At 45.5% G+C, this 19,486-nt stretch overlaps 1 protein-coding gene and 1 long non-coding RNA gene across 3 annotated transcripts in view; one reads left to right on the forward strand and one right to left on the reverse strand.

Annotated features, from left to right (window-relative positions):
- Positions 1–78: 78 nt before the first annotated feature.
- Positions 79–9,567, reverse strand: LOC143487057 (uncharacterized). Its single transcript, XR_013123879.1, has 3 exons — positions 9,122–9,567; positions 1,830–1,894; positions 79–1,286 (listed from the first exon to the last, which is right to left on the reverse strand). It is a non-coding gene; the product is annotated as an uncharacterized LOC143487057 (long non-coding RNA).
- A 640-nt stretch (positions 9,568–10,207) lies between these two features.
- Positions 10,208–19,486, forward strand: part of scamp1 (secretory carrier membrane protein 1) — a 24,577-nt gene continuing 15,298 nt past the window's right edge. The window contains exons 1-3 of one of the 2 annotated variants that reach the window (XM_076986392.1): positions 10,208–10,437; positions 17,929–18,006; positions 18,086–18,196. In XM_076986392.1, the coding sequence (XP_076842507.1) occupies positions 10,381–10,437; positions 17,929–18,006; positions 18,086–18,196 (246 nt within the window). In that variant the 5' untranslated portion in view covers positions 10,208–10,380. The remainder of the gene's footprint in view (positions 10,438–17,928; positions 18,007–18,085; positions 18,197–19,486) is intronic. The other variant, XM_076986393.1, reaches the window with a different exon arrangement.

Consider the following 19,486-nt stretch of genomic DNA (forward strand, 5'->3'; position numbering starts at 1 on the left):
ACTTTTCCCTGAATTATTACAATTAAGCACTTTCAATAAAGTGACAGCAGTAATAGTTTTGCAGAGAAATACCTTTATTTTACATCTTTTTCCTGAATTAGTACAATTAAGCACTTTCAATAAAGGGACAGCACAAAAAGTTCTGCAGAGAAATACCATAATTTTACAGACTTTTCCTGTCCATATTCATCATGACTTCCAGGACAAACTCAAATGTGCAATGCAAACTGCAAAGTTATTTTATACAAATGAAAAAGTATATTATACCAATGTTGAGCACCTCAATGTCCTCTATCATCACTTTTAATCATTTAAATCCCCAGGACTGTACTCAGTGTCTTTCTCTATCACCAATATCAGTAGCCTGAACACAACTACAAACACATAACACTGATGTGATCATTTACATGTACATCCTTATCATTTACATGTAGGGCATTTAGCAGATGCTCTTATCCAGAGCGACTTACGAAGTGCTTTGCCATCTGTTCACAGAATTAATTCTAAATAGTACATAGATAGGTCAGAATTCAAGATACCCTTGAACCAGAATACTACTAAACTACAGAAATCAATGCAAATACCTAAAAGTGCGCAAAAACATAGGCTGAATATTGCTAAACTACAGGAATTAAAATGGATACCTACAAGAAATGCAAATTCACATAGGTACTATATCATACAACGGAAACAACTATGACAAGTGCTAGAGATTTAGTCTGTTCTACAGATGAGTCTTCAGTCATTTGAAGACTGGTAAGGACTCTGCAGTCTGGACAGTCAATGGAAGATCATTCCACTATCTCAAAGCCAGGACAGGTCTTGAAGTTTGTTTCCCGTGAGACTTTAAGCATGGCGTTTTAAGCCAAGCCGTACTTGAGGTTCAAAGTACTCAAGGTTTGGATGGGGCTTTGACCATGGCCATCATGTAGGGAGGGGTTGGTCCATTTTTGGCTTTGCAGGCAAGCATTGCGGTTTTAGATCTGATGTATGCAGCTACTGGAAGGCAGTAAAGAGAATGCAGCACTGGAGTGACATGTGAACTTGGGGAGATTGAAGACCAGTCGTGCTGCTGCATTCTGGATCAGTTTGTAGAGGTCTAACGACCCATAGAGAAAGATCCATAAGTAAGCAGTTGCAGTAGTCCAGCTTTGAGATGATGAGAGATTGTACAAGCACCTGGGTAGCTTCCTGTGAAAGAAAGGGTTGTATTCTCCGTATGTTGCAGAGAAGAAATCTGCAGGATCTGGTCATTGGCCTCTCAGAAGTGAAAAGCTGAAGTCTGCCTGTTAAAAAGTTGCAGACAAAATCCAAAGTTAGCTGCTGTTAATTTTGTGCCAATAACATTACAAATATTATAGTTCTTATGAGCTGAAATATTTACCATGATTTGGTATAAATGATAAGTCCTTGAATCATCATTTACTTGGTTAGATTCTGAATCTTTGCAGGTAGAAAATGTATTGATATTGAAATTACTACTCAAAGTTCATCCTTGGAAAACAATTGATGTCTAGGGGTAAAAGTGTGCAGGTTAACAAAACTCTTTTTCAAAGAGACAAAAATGTGATACGTTCACCTTATCTGAGTCCTTTTGAAAACCTACAGAGCTTTGTTAAGCTTATACATCTGGACATCAGTTTTCATCAAAGAATGAAAACTGCAAAGCCATTTCAAAAAGGGATCAGACTTCTCTGTTATGTTGAATCATGACAATGACATCTGAATTAGCACTTAATCTTGGAAAACACATAAACAGTGAAGAGGGATTCAGGAGGTGGCAGATCCTGAAGATCCAGTGTAGTGGTGCAGCAGGGAGAGTCACTCACCTCAACATAATGGCCAAATTGATTTGTACTGTGAGCTAGTGCTCCTGCTCTGGGCTGTGATGCTCCTGCAAAGTAAACAAAATGTAGGCCAAACTTGGTGCATATTTTTTTGCTTTACATATTTAACATATTAGAAAGCATACTGATTCTCTAAGGGTTAAAATGCAATGGACAAAATCTTCACAATGATCCCAATAACGGTGTTTTTATTTTTTACACAAACTATACCTGGGGGGTATTCCACGAAGCGAGCTAACTCAGTAAGCCGGGCTTTTTAAGACAAGCCTGGCTCATTTTGCTCAAATTCGGTTCCACGAAAGAGGCTAGACTTGAGCCTCGCTCAGTTACTACAGCAACATATACGTTTGAATTAACCTGCTCCGTACCCGGGCCCCCTACTGGTCGCCCCCGTCTACAGCAGCAGCTTGTCCTGTGGGTGTGGTGTTGTGTTCATCCCTCAGGTGGGCGGAGCCCACGATCCATCTCACCTGAGGGTCCTTTGTTCGTCTATATATGTCTTGTCTTTGTACCAGTTGACCGCTGGTTATTATATCCTTAATTCGGATCAGTTCACGGGTTTTGGTTTGCGCACTTTACATATTAAACCATCCTTTTTCCCTGAGACTTGGCGTGATCGCTTCCATTTATTTTTGGTATTGGCAGCTGACCGTAGGGCTCTGCTGGGCTGATGGATTTGTATAAGTTCTGTGATGTATGGCGGCGCAAGGTTATTCATAGCTTTAAAAACAAAGAGGAGCAGTTTAAACTGTATTCTAAACTGAACCAGGAGCCAGTGTAAAGATGAAAGAACCGGTGTAATGTGCTCAGATTTACGTGTGCTGGTCAACAATCGAGCAGCAGAGTTCTGAACAAGCTGTAAACGAGAGATGGAAGACTGATTAATTCCAACATATAAAGCGTTACAATAGTCGAGTCTAGAGCTCACAAATGCATGGATGGCTTTCTCTAAATCAGTACGGCTGAGGAAAGGCTTTACTTTAGAGAGCAAATTGGGCTGAAAGAAGCTTGTTTTCACAACAGAATCAATCTGTTTATCAAGTTTTAAGTTACTGTCAAGCTTCACTCCTAGATTTTATACCACCTGGTTAAGGCGGGGGAGCGGAAAACTTGGACTGAAAGAATTGTTACATGGGTTCCTGTTAGTGTCAAACAAAATCCATTCAGTTTTGTCATCATTTAAATGGAGAAAATTTTGAGACAGCCAATGCTTAATGTCATTTAAGCAGCTCATAACAGAATTAAGACCGAGTGCAGATGTTGGAGCAACAGGCAGATAGATTTGTAGATCATCTGCATACAAATGGAAAGACAGGTTATGACGTGCAATGATATGTCCCAATGGCAGCATGTAAAGTGAGAAAAGTACAGGCCCCAGAATGGATCCCTGCGGAACACCAGAGGTCAGAGGAGTCGCAGAAGTGGAAGACAGATCACCTATCATTACAGAGAAAGTTCTGTCTGTTAGATAGGACTTAAACCACTTAAGAACAACTACCTGGAGGCCAATGTGGTGAGTCAGACGAGTAATAAGAATCTGATGGTCCACAGTGTCAAAAGCTGCTGAGAGGTCTAACATGACCAGCAGAACTGGTTTTTTGGCATCAAGGGACAAAAGAACATAATTTTGTACTTTAAGTAGTACAGATTCTACACTATGACGAGATCTAAAACCAGACTGGAATTTTTCAAATAAGTTATGAGATTCTAAAAAAGATTGCAACTGAATAAAAACAAACCTTTCCAGAACTTTAGATAAGAATGACAGATGAGAAATTGGCCTTAAGTTGGAAAGAACTGTAGGATCTAGACCTGTTTTTTTAAGGAGTGGCCTGACCACAGCGTGCTTAAAGATGGACAGGATAAAACCTGAACTTAGACAGCTATTAATGAATGTCAACAGACAGGGACCGATAGTGTCAAAGGACTGATTGAACATCTTAGAAGGAATGATGTCCAGAGGACAGTTTGTGGATTTCATTTGTTGAACCACTTCAGTGAGATGGGGTAGCGATATCAGCTCAAACTGGTTAAAAACAGCAGATGTTATTGGAAAAAAATATTGATGCACTTGTACAGCATTATGTGTACTAGCAATGTTCTGCCTAATGGAGTCTGTTTTGTTTAAAAAATGTTTAAGAAAATCATCACAGGTAGACTGTGTTAATTACAGACTGAATGGTACTGAATAAAACCCTTGGGCGGTCACTACTGGTGGAAATTAAATTAGAGAGATACTGAGATTTGGCCCGTTTAACTGCATCTTGATATTCACTAAGACAGTCTCTTAAGATACTCTGGGAAACACAAAGCCTGTCCTTTTTCCATCTACGTTCAGCCTTCCTGCAGGCCCAGGTAGTATCATTAAGCTAGGGATCTGGTTAGTGTTGTGTGTGGCACGGCGAGGACCAGGGCGTCTTCCCTGGAACACTCTTCATGTTGTGTGGGTAAAGTGTACATGTGAATGGGCGTGTGGATCAGCGTGTGTGCTCGTGGTGTTATATGTTTAGTGTTTCGTGTGTGACGTGGGTGCCGCTCGTCACCGTTGCCTCGCTCCCCTGTCGTCTTGTGTTTTATGTGGCAGAGCGACGGCGAACCTGAGCGGTACGTCACAATATTACCGAGCGTGCATGTATGAGTCCCGTTCGTTCATTGTTTGTACACTGTTTTTTGTTTGTCTAGTCTTTGTGTGTGTGTGTTGTCCTCGCGTGCCTGTGAAATGTTGTATGTAATTCCATGCATGCTCCTCCCCTTAAGTGTGTGTTTGGGGGGAGGACCGGCTGTGGTCCCGTGCCACTGGGCGTCGCTCCTGAGGGAGGGCCTGACCAGATAAGTGGGGGGTTCTCTTGATTTGGGGGAGACCCTTCCCCCCCTTTGTAGGAGGGATTAGGGTAGTGTGCGTATGTGTTTTGTGTTGGTGTGTGTGTGTGTGTGTGCATTTGTGTTTTATGTGCAGGTGCTTCTCTCTGGCAGTGGATCGTGGTGTTCCTGGGCCTTGTGGAGGTCTCCACCTGGCAGGAGCCCCCTTATGTTGTGGGGTGACCAGAGCCCGGTCATAAAGAGCCCCTCCCTAGAGGGTTGGGGCCCCGGATGTTTGGGGACCATGGGGCTCCGGTCTGAAGAGCTCCTGCACAAGATGGAGACCCTTCCACAGGGTCCTGGAGGTGACATAGCCACAGCCCAGGGAGGTAACCTGCACACATACACCCAGGAGGGACAAGGAGCTGTAGCCCGTCTATCAGTTTGAGGTGCAGGCCAGTCAAGTTAATCCACACCAGATTCTTCCATCCTTGTCTTTATGAATCAAGTGTTCCAATCACTTCCATGGCCACAGGCGTATAAAATTAAGCACCTAGGCATGCAGGTGCTTTCAGTGAAAGAAGGCATCATTCTCAGGAGATCAGTGAATTCCAGCATGGAAATGTGATAGGATGCCACCTGTACATCAAATCCAGTCATGAAATTTTCTCGCTCCTAAATATTCCACAGTCAAATATCAGCTGTGTTATAAGTAAATTGAAGTGTTTGGGAATGACAGCAACTCAGCCACAAAGTGGTAGGCCACGTAAACTGACGGAGTGGGGTCAGCACATGCTGAAGCGCATAGTACGAAGAGGTTGCCTACTTTCACTACAAACATCCAAACTTCATGTGGCCTTCAGATTAGCTCAAAAACAGTGCACAGAGAGTTTCATGGAATGGGTTTCCATGGTCGAGCAACTGCTTCCAAGCCATATATCACCAAGTGCAATGCAAAGCGTCAGATGCAGTGGTGTAAAGCACGCCACCACTGGACTCTACAGCAGTGGAGGTGTGTTCTCTGGAGTGATGAATTGTGCGTACTCCATCTGGCAATCTGCTGGACATGTCTGGGTTGCCAGGAGAATGGTACTTGTCTGACTGCATTGAAGTTTATGGAACTTGTCTGAGTGAAGTGAAGTTTATGGAAAATGTAAAAAGTTCACGCTACAGTGATATTATATTACGAAATAAGGGCATTTATGTAGAAGCATGCAATGGTGATTTCCTCATCTTAAACAATTTATGGAAACAAGCCGTGGTGAGTATACCCCAACAAAAATGTCAGTGTCTGAATAACTTGCCATGAGCTCTTGAGCATCAAGTACAGTTCGACAACAACGTCTCATGCTGTTCACGAGTTGTCTTATTGTCTGCTGAGTCATGGCGTCCCACTCTTCTAGAAGAGCCCTCAGGTCATTCAGGTTCTGGGGTACAGAGTTACGAACCTCTACACGGCGACTCTGCTGATCCCACAGGTTTTCTGTGGGATTCAGATCTGGAGAAAGTGCAGGTCACTCCATCTGAGGTACCTCAGTCTCCAGCAGCCATTCCCCAATGATGTGCGCTGGAGCATTATTGTACATGAAGATGAAATTAGGCTTGTGTTGACTGGATTAATTATGTTGTTCTAGTATTATGGGCTTCTCACAAAGTGTAGAGCAGTTCTGTATTGACTAGACGCTCCACACTGTAACACCACCACCACCAACGGCTTAACTGTTGACGACAGTGGCTGGTGCATAACGCCTCCAACATCATTGGCAGGCATCATTCCTGCTCAGTGTGAATCGACTTTCATCAGTGAACAGCACTGTCCCACTGGGATCACTCTGGTGTAAATGGTTCTGAATGGTCTGAAGTGACACGTGGGTGCCTCTCATCTCCCTTAAATGTGCCTGGAGTTGTGTGGCGTTCATCATCTGATTCTGCAGGGCACTGATCACAATAAAGTGGTGTGATGTATCTAATAGGCGTCTATGCCTTTCTGTGACTCTTCCATTCTCTCTGTATCTCTGTTGCAACCTGATGACACTGTGTGACACTGTAAGCTCAGTGGCCTCTTCCGTCTGAGAACATCCTGTTTGAAGCCTCACAAAGACGAGGTTCTGTGGATCAAAGACGATGTTCTGTTGATCAATGGTGAGGTTCTGTTCAATTGCTCTGTGTCATTTTGGTCTCATGATGCCAAAATGTGAACAGTGTGATGAGAAGGACTGTTTCAATACCAGTTCTAATTGAAACAGGAAATATACTGATCGATTCATGGATCAAACACCTGCTGTGTTTGCTGTTAAGTCCCTTGTTAGAGAACAGCAAGTTGTGCAAAAGTTGGATACGTTCATTCAGAAGTTTAGAGAAGGTCACAATTTGGTCTAAAGCCAAAATTGTAAGTAGTGTCTCTTAATCATGGGATAAAGCAAGATAATTTCATTTGACTGAAATTTTTTCCTGGCAAAAGACAATGCCAGCAATTACTGAAAATATGGTGTAGTTGAGACACAGCCTCTTTTGCCTAATTCTACACAATAAACACATTTATAAAGTATATTAATCTAAACAGCCTGTGTAAGGAGAGAAGAGAATCTATGAAGCGACAAAATGCAACACCTGAGCAATAAATGTACATAAATGTTTATATACTGGAGTTATCTGGGGGTCATCTTCCAGAAGATTATTTAAAAATCAAGTCAAATTTAGTGAATCCTGGTGAGTTTTAAAAGGTATGAAGATCTCTTGTTTTTATCAGATTCACTATCGCAAAAACATAAGCAGTAAGATTACCTGCTTTAAGTAAGTATGACATTCTCTTACCTGCTTTAAGTAGGTATTAAAGTCCAAAAATAGCAAATTAAATCACACAACTAGATAGAGCCTTCAAATACAAACAGAACAACACTATCCATGTTAAAATTGGTTTAGAAATCTTTTTTCTCCAACTGTATTAAAGCTACATGAAGAAAAGTCATATAAATTCAATATAAATAACAATAACTTCTATATTTCACTACAAATTCTAATAAACTTTGAAATGTAGTCAGTTTATAGTATGGATATGACATTATAATATTCAAAATGAATGAACGAATGAATATTTAATGATTAATTTTTACATTAATTAATAAATAAGTCAGGTAATCAAAAAAACTACATTTCTATTAATATTCTGGAAAAAATGCTGTAACCTAAAGATTCTGTTAACACAATTAAGACACAATATGTGTAAAAATATATGTAAAAAACAGGCATGTAGGCATGATTATTTATTTATTTATTACTGTTATTAAAATCAGATACAGGACAACTCAAAGAAATTATGCAAATAAAGTTTAAAAGAATTACAAGTATTATGACACATATGTCAAAGTCAAGGCCTGCGGGCCAGAGCCGGCCTGCAAATTGATTATCTATGGCCCCCTGGATGATATTTAATTACTATTAGAACCGGCCCGCAGGCCACAGCCGCCCGACGGTGTTTTGCACGCACAAACACTATATTCCCCACAATGCAACGGTAGCCCGCGAAGTCACTGCAGCGCACACAAGGTGCACACAAGCGGTGAGGGTCTGCGCGGCGAAAATGACGTAATCGCAGTGGCTCCGCCCGTGCGCGAGGGCGTTGCACGCTGTCGATTCGCAAGGTCGTGCACCTCTCGAATTTGCGCGCACCAGTGAAACTTAATTAAGTTAAATATTTATACATATATTCGAAATGATTCGAAATAATTAGCTTTTTTATTCACATTATTTAATGGTTGTTTATTTTCAAAACGCCCAATCTTAACGTCTTCACGTTCTCTCATGTTTCGTCCTGGAATTACAAGAGGCTGTATTTGTTAATGTAATACAGGAGAACTGTTCAGATATTTGTTGTGAAACGAAGTCGTTACAATTTCAAGCATTTTCAAGTACTTTAGCCTAAATTGCAGCACTTTTCAAACCTTTATTACGTTATTCATTTAATGTACAGGACATGTTTTCTTTGAAGGAAGTTTGTTTTTATCTGTTTGCTTGTTTAAAAATGTTTTCACTTGAAATTACTGACAGATCCATAAGAAAATATTGCTTTATTCGTTTAAGCATTAAATAATATACACTGTGTTAGGTCTTGGTTCAATAGGCTATGTGCAATCATTTCAATATGTTTTAATAAACATTGAACCAGTCCGGCCCTCGGCTTGTAGCAAATTTGGTTTTTTGGCCCTCTGTGTATTTGACTTTGACATCCCTGTATTATGATTATAGTTAGTTTTAATATATAAAATATTTAATAAATATTTTGTGTTGGTTTATTAGGACATACATTTTGTGCTTTTGTTCACGTATTACACCTTACGCCTTAAGTTACGGGCGGCCATGATGAACCAGATCGTTTGAACACCTGTACCGGCACAAAAATACACTTTCTTATATTTCTGTTTAAAAATTTACTTCATCAGAATAAAGATAAAATACTGAATTTATCTTGTATCTACCTCTGAAGCTCTTCCGATGTCTGAAATACAGGCGGTCCCCGGGTTACGACGTCGATCCGTTCCTACGCTCGCGTCGTAAACCGATTTTCGGTGTAAGTCGGAACATACGTACATACTGTACGCAAATAACGTACTGTACGCAGTTATCCTATACTAACACCTATCCTGACGCCGTCCTCCTCGGTCCCGAGCCGCGTAACCTTGTATTCTTCCGCCGCGCACACCAAACACCAAGTTCCGTTTACGACGCAGAAGCACTTAGGTCCAAACGAGGCTTTATACAGTAAATGGGAGATGTGTCGAACCACGAAACATCGTAACTCGGGAACCTCGTAACCCCTGGACCGACTGTATGATGTTTATGTCGGAGTATTAATGTCTTCGGCACGACCAAACAAGTTGAAAACATAAACTGACCAAAACAAACTGGATTTAAGGCAGGAGGGAGGTAGCTTTTTTACGTAATGTCCGAAAATCAGAAGGCGGGATGACCCGCAAGTCAATCAAACGACACCGCCGTCATCCATCCAGCGCTGATGATCCAGTGAGAGGATCATATTTCACCCCCAAAACAGATAGCACGCGCGTGTATGGTTTATTATTATGATTTGACGGATTTTTCCCCTAAAACATTCAAATGACAGAAATCCGTCGTGGTAACTGAGAACTTTAACCCATGCTCTTAATACTCTTAATGACTTTGTTTACATCTAAACCATTGAATCATGAAGAATTTTTGCAAAATCAGTGGGGTTCTCCTTCACGTCGAACGTTACAACACGGACTTCATTTACAGTCATTAAAATTCTTTATTGTAAATTCCTTATTTTATAGTGTATAAAATAAGGACACTAACTACAACTTTGTAACAGAATGAATGAAAAAAATTTTCACAAGCTAGCATATTAAACGGCGGAAGATTTCAGCTACACTTCTACTTCTATAAATAATTCATAATATTAAACGAGTTTAAAGTCGAGTTTAAAATATATTAAATATGTTTTAGGGCAATTTGCCTACAATTACTTCAAAAAAACATTTTCTGGAAAAAAAACCGTGCCCTCGAGCCCGTTGGAACGCGTACGTCACTTCCGATCCTGCCATTTTGCGGTCGGAGATCCGTTGGAAGTCGCAGCGCCGCCGCGTCGTGAGTGTCTCTGCTCGTCGTGAGTGTCTCTGCCCGTCGTGAGTGTCTCTAGTGAGTTTCTAGTGTCTCTGCTCGGCTTCTTCCTCACGGTCACAGGGCGAAGACTCTCCAAATGTCGGATTTCGACAGCAACCCGTTCGCGGACCCGGACTTCAGCAACCCTTTCCAGGTAAACACGCCCGTGTGATGTGACTCGTGTCGGCGTCCCCGCGCTAACCGGCCGGCCGGGGCGGTTCTGTGGACCCGGGCAGCCCGTCCTGCCCCTCGGATCCGCTACGTGGCCCCGTGTAGGGGACCGTGTTCAACCTGGCTGTCCTGTAACGCGTCCCCCTCGTCCCGGGCCCTCGGCGCGTCCAGGAGGGTCGAGCCCACCGAGAGTGTCCGGCTACACTGCGGTGTTTTCGACGAGACGGACCGAGTGGGCCAGGACTCGACCCGGGCCCCCGGGTTCTGTTGAATGTGCGTGTTTATTCGCGTTTGCCGGGCTGTGGTGGAGGCTGCAGGCCGTGGCGAGCGGTCATGGTGCGGCAGCCGGACCTGCTCCACTGTCCCGACACGTTTAAACGGGGATGTCCGCTCTGCAGCCCCGCACCTCCCACACTAGATAACTCCGGGCTGGTGTGATCTAGTTCTGGTTCATCCGTGTATCTGGACACGTCTGGACGTCTGTAGGGACGCAGGCCGTCCCGTACAGCCCAGTTGTGTCCTCTCCTCTCAGGTGGCGGTGGAGGCCGGTGGCTCGGACCACAGATATGAATGTTCTTAACTTCGTTCTCCATTTATCACTCATCACAAACACTGTCCTGCACCAGAACTGTGTTCGTGTCCTGCACCAGAACTGTGTTCGTGTCCTGCACCAGAACTGTGTTCGTGTCCTGCACCAGAACTGTGTTCGTGTTCAGGTCATCGATCCTGGTTCTTTTATTCCTCTCATCTTGGCTGTAACACCTTTACGATGCTCTGAGGTGTGTCAGAAGATGGTGGGTGCAGGATCGAGCTGAGACGGTAACGTGCCCGTGATGAACGTGTACCGCCACGCACGTGACACTCCACCACGGCGCGCGAGCGTGCAGGATCGAGACCCGCTCGGTTGTTGTGCATCATGGCAGCACGTAAGGCATGGCGGATAATCCAGTGGGTTTGTGGGTCAGGAACGATGGAGAAGGGCTCCCGTTAAGTAATAATGCTCTTAATGCATTACTTAGATTAATAATCTGTGTAGACCCGTTAGCAGCTCTCGTGCCCGGTGAGCGTCTGGCAGCTGTGTAGGGCCACGGGCCTCCGCGCACCGCAGTGTGAATTAGCGAGCGGCATCTGTTGTGCTGCTCGCCGAGTGAGGGGTGAGGCGCGCTGGCACGCTGCCCCCAGCCTGCCCAGGTGGTCGCAGCTCGGCCTCGCAAGATGCACAGGTGCTGAGAGCAGGTGGCCTCGAGGCCGCGGAGCACGGGGCCGTCTGCAAGAGACGGTCTCATTCCAGCCAATGAAAGAGGGTGAGAGATGTGTGTGTTTTACATCATTCAATGTCTCTCTCTCTTTTCTTTCCTTTTCTCTCACCCCCTCTTTTGATCTAAAACCTAAAATGACACCTAATCATGGCCTGTGTTGACCCCGCCTCATCTCCCCAGCAGAACACACCCCTCCCACATCCCCACTGCCACCGACACTGCCTTACACAGCCCGGCGGGATGAACAACAGGCTGAACAACTCTAGTTCACACTCCATCACGAGTGACATTCTGTGCATGCACACACACACACACACACACACACACACACACAGAAAGAAGGGTGCTTGAGTAAGAGCTATGCCCGAGTGTCACCAGGATGCTTTTGTCAAGATCCCTCACAGAAACGTGGTGCTTTGTATGGTGGTGTTTTTGATGAACAGCTCATCGTTCGCATGTTTATAATCGGCGTCTTCTGCGCTGTGACTTCAGGCATGGCCCGTTAGAGCACAGGGCCGATCTTAGCCGCTAACGTGTTGTAATGGAATTCCCGTGTGGCGTATTTAAGTAACCCCACACTGCAGTGACGGCTTGGCTCCCTGACCAAGGACCAAATACCTCAATAATTCATCAACCGTTGTGTGCTTTCAGCTCCAGGGTTTTCAGACATCTTGAGTCCCATGCTGCCAAATTAGTCCTAACATTTTTGTGTGTGTGTGTGTGTGTGTGGCTTGGCCTTCTCCATTTAACTGACATGGGCTGTTTGTTTGGCTTCATTTACTCAGCCTCGTCAGCCTGTGACAGATCAGAGCTAATAACGCTATCCTGTCACAGCACAGCTGGCCCATCTGTACGGTACTGTGTCGCATCATTGGGATCTGCACATTCCTCTGTGGCTGTCGGCGCTCGGAGAAGCCGTATGCTCGTTAACGTTCTCTCCGTTTGATAGCTTGCTGAATCACTCGTCATGCGCCACGGTGGGACTGGAGTTATAAATCCCCAGTTCCCGATTCCCAGCGTGCAACCCGAACCCTTCAACGACGGGTGTTCTCACAGCACCGTGCTGGTTCTGTCACAAGCACGATACTGGTTCCCATTTGACGTTCCTGATTCTGCCGTTCTCGTGCACGTTTTCACAGCAAAGTGAAAGCTAGCACCTGAGTGTTAGTGTGAGACCAAATCCCCATTGATGTGTCTCCATGGTCAGTGCTTCTCCTGTGGTCGAGAGAGACACACACACACGTTTCAGTACAGTACAGTTTGCACACACAAACACACACTAGCTTAAACCTGATTCCACCTCTTAGAAGTTCAGAAGCACTTTGCATTCACAACTGATAAAGTCCTGTTGCCGTGGAAACCTTGTGTGCCTCACTACAGTTTGGACTACCTGTCCAACGTGGGCTCACGTTTCATTGGGACTGTACTGTAACGTAGTGTGTAAAACGTGTAATACAGTAAGACACACACACACCCTTTAGCCTTAAACACGTACATACCAACACACAACACACTGTGTTCTTCCTGTCATCACTGTTGTTGCCGTGGATACAGTTACAGTCAGCGATGTCTTTGTTCATGGAGGCTAATAGAAACACTGTTCTCGGGGCTTCATAACACCGTTTGTGGTTTGGGCCTGTCGGGGAGTGTGGCTGTATGTGTTCATTAGAGGCTGGTGATGCTCGCCCCCATGTTGTTTTGTTTTTCATTCCCTTTGTCTCTCACAGGTTTTCGTCAGTTTAATATGAGAAGATTGTAATAATGAGTGTTGCGTAAGGCCGCTGTGCTCGTCCAAGTTTGTGGGCAGGAGGTTCGGAGGGGACCATGTGAGGAGTTCTGTCCTAGTGTTCGGCCGCTGGACACCGTTCCCCCGGAGATCCGCTCCACGACCAGAGTGGCTCACTAGCCGTTGTGAAATCCATCCACAGCGGAATCTGAGCCGAGAGCTGGGGTGCGGTGCGTGAATGCGTCAGAGTTCAGGGTTCGTTCTAGGTCATGCATCACGCTTCAAGGTCGTTCAGGCCAGCTCTAGGTTGCATATTATGGCTGTAGGTTGTGCGATTCAGTTCTAGGTTGCGCTTTATGGTTCTAGGTCCAGAATTTTCTGACCAACCTGAAGCTTCCTTTTGCCTTCTGGTCTAATAATTTCAACAGGCCCATTCGTTTCTCAGGGAATCTACATAGATAATCTACATGGGTAATCAACATAGGTAGCCCCGCCCTGCTCCCAGCTATTTACCATCTGTGCTGACTTACCCTTACCCCCTCATTACCTGCCCCCGAGGGTGTGGCTGGGGCATCTACACCATTCAAATATTTGCATAATTCTACAAGACGTTCCTTCCCGCTCCTGAGATAGGAGAGATGGTTTGCCTGCCGTCATGTCGACCCCTGAGATGGGGTCGATACCCCCCGTAGAGAAGAAATGCGATTTTGAGTTTGTTTGTTTTGAGTTGGCATTTCCAGCGAGCTTGATGTCTCTTTCATGCTTGACTTGGTGGGTGTGGCGATCAGCCTCACCCCTGCGCTCACACACTGCCTGGGGCGTATGTGGTGGTGGGGGGGTGTGGTTGAGGGGTGGGGGTGCGTCCGGCCCAGAGTGGAAATACCGCAGAGTGCACACGAGCTGCTAACCGATCACGCGGAAGCCTGTGAAAAAAAACGTCTGCACACAGCCGAAAAGTTCAGCGCACCCCCCGTCAGCTCCCAAACGAGGAGTTTTCAGGGCGAATGTTAGACAACCTGTACGCGGTCAAGCATTTAATGTGTTGACGTTCCCAGAAACAGTAGCGTGTGAGGAGAAGCGGAGCTGGTGATGAACAGCTTGACAGACCTGGTGCAGAACGTTGAGTTTATCGCTCCACGTAAGGCCTCTTGTCCTTCGCGGGGCTCTGTTGTATATTAACGTGGAGATGTGTAAACAGGGATGCACCACTGCCTCATCAGGGCCGGATGGTGAGAGATGGTGTCTTCCTAGTGTGTCCTGGTGAAGAGCCCCTCACCCATCTGGGTCATGCGCAGCGGCCAGCCTCACGTTTTCATCTTTAGAAAGGAACCACGTGCGCCGACAACGGCGGGACGTGTTCAGGGCCGCAGGGCGGGAACGGTCCTGCCATCTGCCCCGCTCCGAGCTTCTTAACGGGTTACGGGACATCGTGCAAGTCGCCGCGTGTCCCGCACAGGATGTCTAGCTAACGACTTTCAGGAAACGCACCTCTGTAGTTCGCAGGCGAGTCGGTTTAGGGTTAGTGATCAGAACGCGTTATTAACGATCCAGCAAGCATGTCAGAGGTTGGCAAAACTGTGTGTGCGTGTGCATGTGTGTGATTGGCCCATGAAACATTCATAGCTGTACGGTCTGAAATATTCATGACATCAGATTCCTGCCAGTTTGAACCGGAGATGCCCGCGGTAGAGAGAGCCTGCCTCACATGGCCAGCACAGATGGAGGAGGGGCTTGTTGTGGGGCGTGGTCAACACAGTCTTATAAGATATAGTTCTGTAGACCTTTGTATTGATTCAACCTGCTCGCATTCTCTCGTATAGCATGATAAATAGGCTTGTTACCAAAGCGAAGAGCAAATTTGCTCCGCTCACACACATCCTGGGAATCTTGGCTTTGTCTATTTATAGCCAAGGAAAATTATTGGAATCATCGCTTCCCTGCCGGATGGAAATTACAGGCTGTGTCCCCATCTACTAGACTCTTAGAGCTCAAACATCATAATGGAGAGGAGCCCCAAAATATTACTTTCTGTTCGGAGTGACAAGCTCTGTCTATCTTTCCACCCCCCCTCTTTCCACATCTCTCTCTCTCTCTCTCTCTCTCTCTCTCTCTCTCTCTCTCTCTCCCACCCTTTCCCTTCATCCTTCTCTGTCCCTCCACTTCTTTTTTTTTCCCTCCACCTCTGTCTCTTCCCCTCCACCCCTCTCCCACTCTCTCTCTCTCTCCCTCTGGCATTGTAGCTGGCCTCATGGTGCCCTGTCCACTGGTCTGCAGGATGTTGTGATTCACTGAGCACTACCTTTAGCAGTGTAGCCTAGCGCAGGTTGGTGGTGTGGCGGAGCTTGGGGCGGGCCTGTTTCAGCCTCAGTGATTGCACCAGTGGAGAAAATAACACCCCTGCAACCTCATGTGCACTGCTCTCAGTACTGAATTACAGGTGATGTCTTGGCATTCATGTACCATATTCATTCACACAATAGACGCTAGCAGGTTATGAGGAGATGTTTGATGGAGAGAGAGCTCAGAGCAGACCTGAAGACCATGGCGAGCCATCTTGATGATATCTTTTCAAATTGGTAGTGTTTTCTGACTTTGTCTGTACTGCATGGCAGCATATTTTATAAAACAAATGTGTGAAAAGCACCCGAAGCAGAGGAGTTTCTCCTAAACAACGGACAACTGTGGAGAATTATGAAAAAACCCTGTCACCTGTTTCATGGCTAAAGATATGATGCTGCTTAGCACAGTGATAGAAGGTTCACAAACGGCTGCTGCTGCTTTGTGAGGAATGTCGAACCAAACTGGAGGTTCAAGCTTGTGAGACGCTTTAACGCTACTGCTGATATTTGGTCAAGTTGGACATCCGAACCGTACATGAGCCTACGCTCTAATAATAAATATTAGAACTAGTAATGTAACCGTATGTGAGCCTACGCTCTAATAATAAATATTTGAACTAGTAATGTAACCGTACGTGAGCCTACGCTCTAATAATAAATATTATAACTAGTAATGTAACCGTACGTGAGCCTACGATCATGATATTTATTATTAAACTAGTAATGTAAACGTACGTGAGCCTACACTCTAATAATAAATATTAGAGCTAGTAATGTAACCGTACGTGAGCCTACGCTCTAATAATAAATATTAGAGCTAGTAATGTAACCGCACGTGAGCCTACGCTCTAATAATAAATATTAGAACTAGTAATGTAACCGTACGTGAGCCTACGCTCTAATAATGAATATTAGAACTAGTAATGTAACCGTACATAAGCCTACGTTCTAATAATGAATATTAAAACTAGTAATGTAACCGTACATGCGCCTACGCTCTAATAATAAATATTAGAACTAGTAATGTAACCGTACGTGAGCCTACGCTCTAATAATAAATATTAGAACTAGTAATGTAACCGTACGTGAGCCTACGCTCTAATAATAAATATTAGAACTAGTAATGTAACCGTACGTGAGCCTACGCTCTAATAATAAATATTAGAACTAGTAATGTAACCGTACGTGAGCCTATGCTCTAATAATAAATATTAGAACTAGTAATGTAACCGTACGTGAGCCTACGCTCTAATAATAAATATTAGAACTAGTAATGTAACCGTACGTGAGCCTACGCTCTAATAATAAATATTAGAACTAGTAATGTAACCGTACGTGAGCCTACGCTCTAATAATAAATATTAGAACTAGTAATGTAACCGTACGTGAGCCTATGCTCTACTAATAAATATTTAAAATAGTAATTAACATTTGGATTAGCATTTTTTTTAATAACCAAGACCATGTTACAAAATTGTATATCATGATATAGAAAAAATTGTCATAATAACATTTATGGCCATAAATGTATACATTTGTCTGTCTTCTGTTAGAAAATAAATAAAATTTTAAATTTTGATATCTTCACTTCTCACTTAAGGTATAAAGGAAATGGTGATTTGATTGATATCATGATATATTGATATCGACTGAAATGGAAAAATATATAATGATTTTTTTCCCATATCACCAGTGCACTTTACACTGGTTTTCTGTCAGTAACTGTAAACCACATTTTTCTTTGCGTTGCACAAGGAAGAACTTCAGATCAAGCAGTTGTGTGAACAAAGCTCAGGTGAACTTCTGCTTTGACAGGACGCTGAAGTTTTCCTTGCCTTCTGCCTGAACCTCCAGCCCTGTTTGTTAGGGGACTTCTGCTTATTTTCAGCACTTCCTGATGTGGATCCACGGGCGAACGCTCCGGTAGAGGGCCAGACTCCCTCAGGCGTTCTTAACCACTCCACTCTCTGGCTTTAGGTTTCGCAGCCGTAGGTTCGGACTTCCACAGCGCGGTTTCCTGTTTTCCGAGTTTTCTCTTGAAGGCTCTAGATCCCCCAGCTCCTCCCCCTCCGTGTTTCGACCATTTCGTCAGGACCTTGGTGCCGTGGTCGTGTCAGTCTGCCTGATCTCTGCTTCTGCGTTCTCCTCAGGATCCGTCAGTGACCCAAGTAACACGGAGTGCCCCCCCAGGCCTGGAGGAGTATAACCCTTTCACACATACCAAGCCTGTGAGTGTCTGGACTTCTTTATATTGAGACGGCGTCCTGCGGTGTCACTCAGACGTGTTGTCCTGTTGTGTCGCTGTAGGCTCAAGGTGGCGGTGTCTCCAAGACTGTCCCTCCCACCACCAACACGCAGCCGGCCATCATGAAACCCACCGAGGAACCCCCGGCATACTCACAACTGCAGCAGCCGCAGGTACACACACACACACACACACAAATATACTTGTGTTCCTATAGGTATAAAATAACCGACAGTATGAGTGTGTGTATGAATGTGTACGTGTGTGTGTGCCTGTCTGATGATCTTGCACTATATGCGCACGTGTTTGGACAGCCACACACCTGCTGGAGCCTCTCGGGCATCGTCCCATTCTGAACTGCTCCAGAAGAGCCTCTGTAGGTCAGACGTTGGGCCAGAGGTTGAGCTCAGGGCTCTAGTGTGCAGGACCGTCTGCTTGTTCCAGACCAAACTCCCCCGTCTGTTCCTTCCTGGACCTGTGAGCACAGAAGACAGAAGAGAGGCTTCCACACGCTCCTACCACGTCAGAAGATGTGCTGAGGGGCCCAGACCGGCCCCAGCCGGCCCCAGCCTGCCCCACATCGACGTGTGATCGGTCACTTCACACAACACGTCTCCACTCCAGAGTCTAGTGACATGTAAGACTTGCCTACAGCCGCGTGGCTATGGAAACCCTTGCCCTGAAGGGCTGATGACTTGTACATGCCGTTCTCCTCAGCACTGTGTGTGGGGTTTTGACACCGTCAGCGTCACAGTGCCATTTCGTACTGTGTAGGACAGAGGTGCTCACTGAACCACATGGTCAGTCTCACCACCACTATCCTAACGCAGGGTTAAGGGGCTGAGCACGTGACATGCCCCCGGGCGGTCCGGTTGGGACCTGCGGTCTGTGATGTTGACCTGTGTCTGGAAGAGTCACAGAGGGGTGGGCGGGGCAAAGATGTGTGAGGTGTCAAGAGGTGGGCGGAGCCTCCAACGCTCTTCAGACTTATGATGTCTGGGATCTGACAGCCAGGCGGACGGAGGTCGTGGTGGGGATGGGAGTCGGCGTGGAGGAGGAGCAGGCGCAGTGCGGTGACGTCCGTGACGTCTCCGTAACCAACCCGGAGCTCACAGAGGCTCGGAGACCAAACTGGCACCTGGTCCTGTTCCCACTGCCCTGCGGGGGCCTGCATGCTACCAGCCGCTCGCAGAGAGTGGAAGATGACAGCCTGGGATGATTCACCTGCACGGAGGGAGGGAGAAGGAGAGAGAGGGGGAGGGAGGACGTGCCATCCCAGTATATCCCCAGTGTAGCCAGTATCTGGTTTGGTTTTTTCCTCTGTATTCTGCCATGTCCATGTTGACTAATGAGGCGGATGACATAAAACTCCTGAACAGCCAACTGTCCAATTACAGTCCCCCGTACTGGAGCGTTCTCTACAGCTCCACGTCCCGGGTCCCGCCCACCCAGGAAGAGCACGG

This window comes from Brachyhypopomus gauderio, unplaced genomic scaffold, assembly GCF_052324685.1.
Source record: "Brachyhypopomus gauderio isolate BG-103 unplaced genomic scaffold, BGAUD_0.2 sc46, whole genome shotgun sequence".
In the NCBI taxonomy this organism is placed as follows: Eukaryota; Metazoa; Chordata; class Actinopteri; order Gymnotiformes; family Hypopomidae; genus Brachyhypopomus; species Brachyhypopomus gauderio.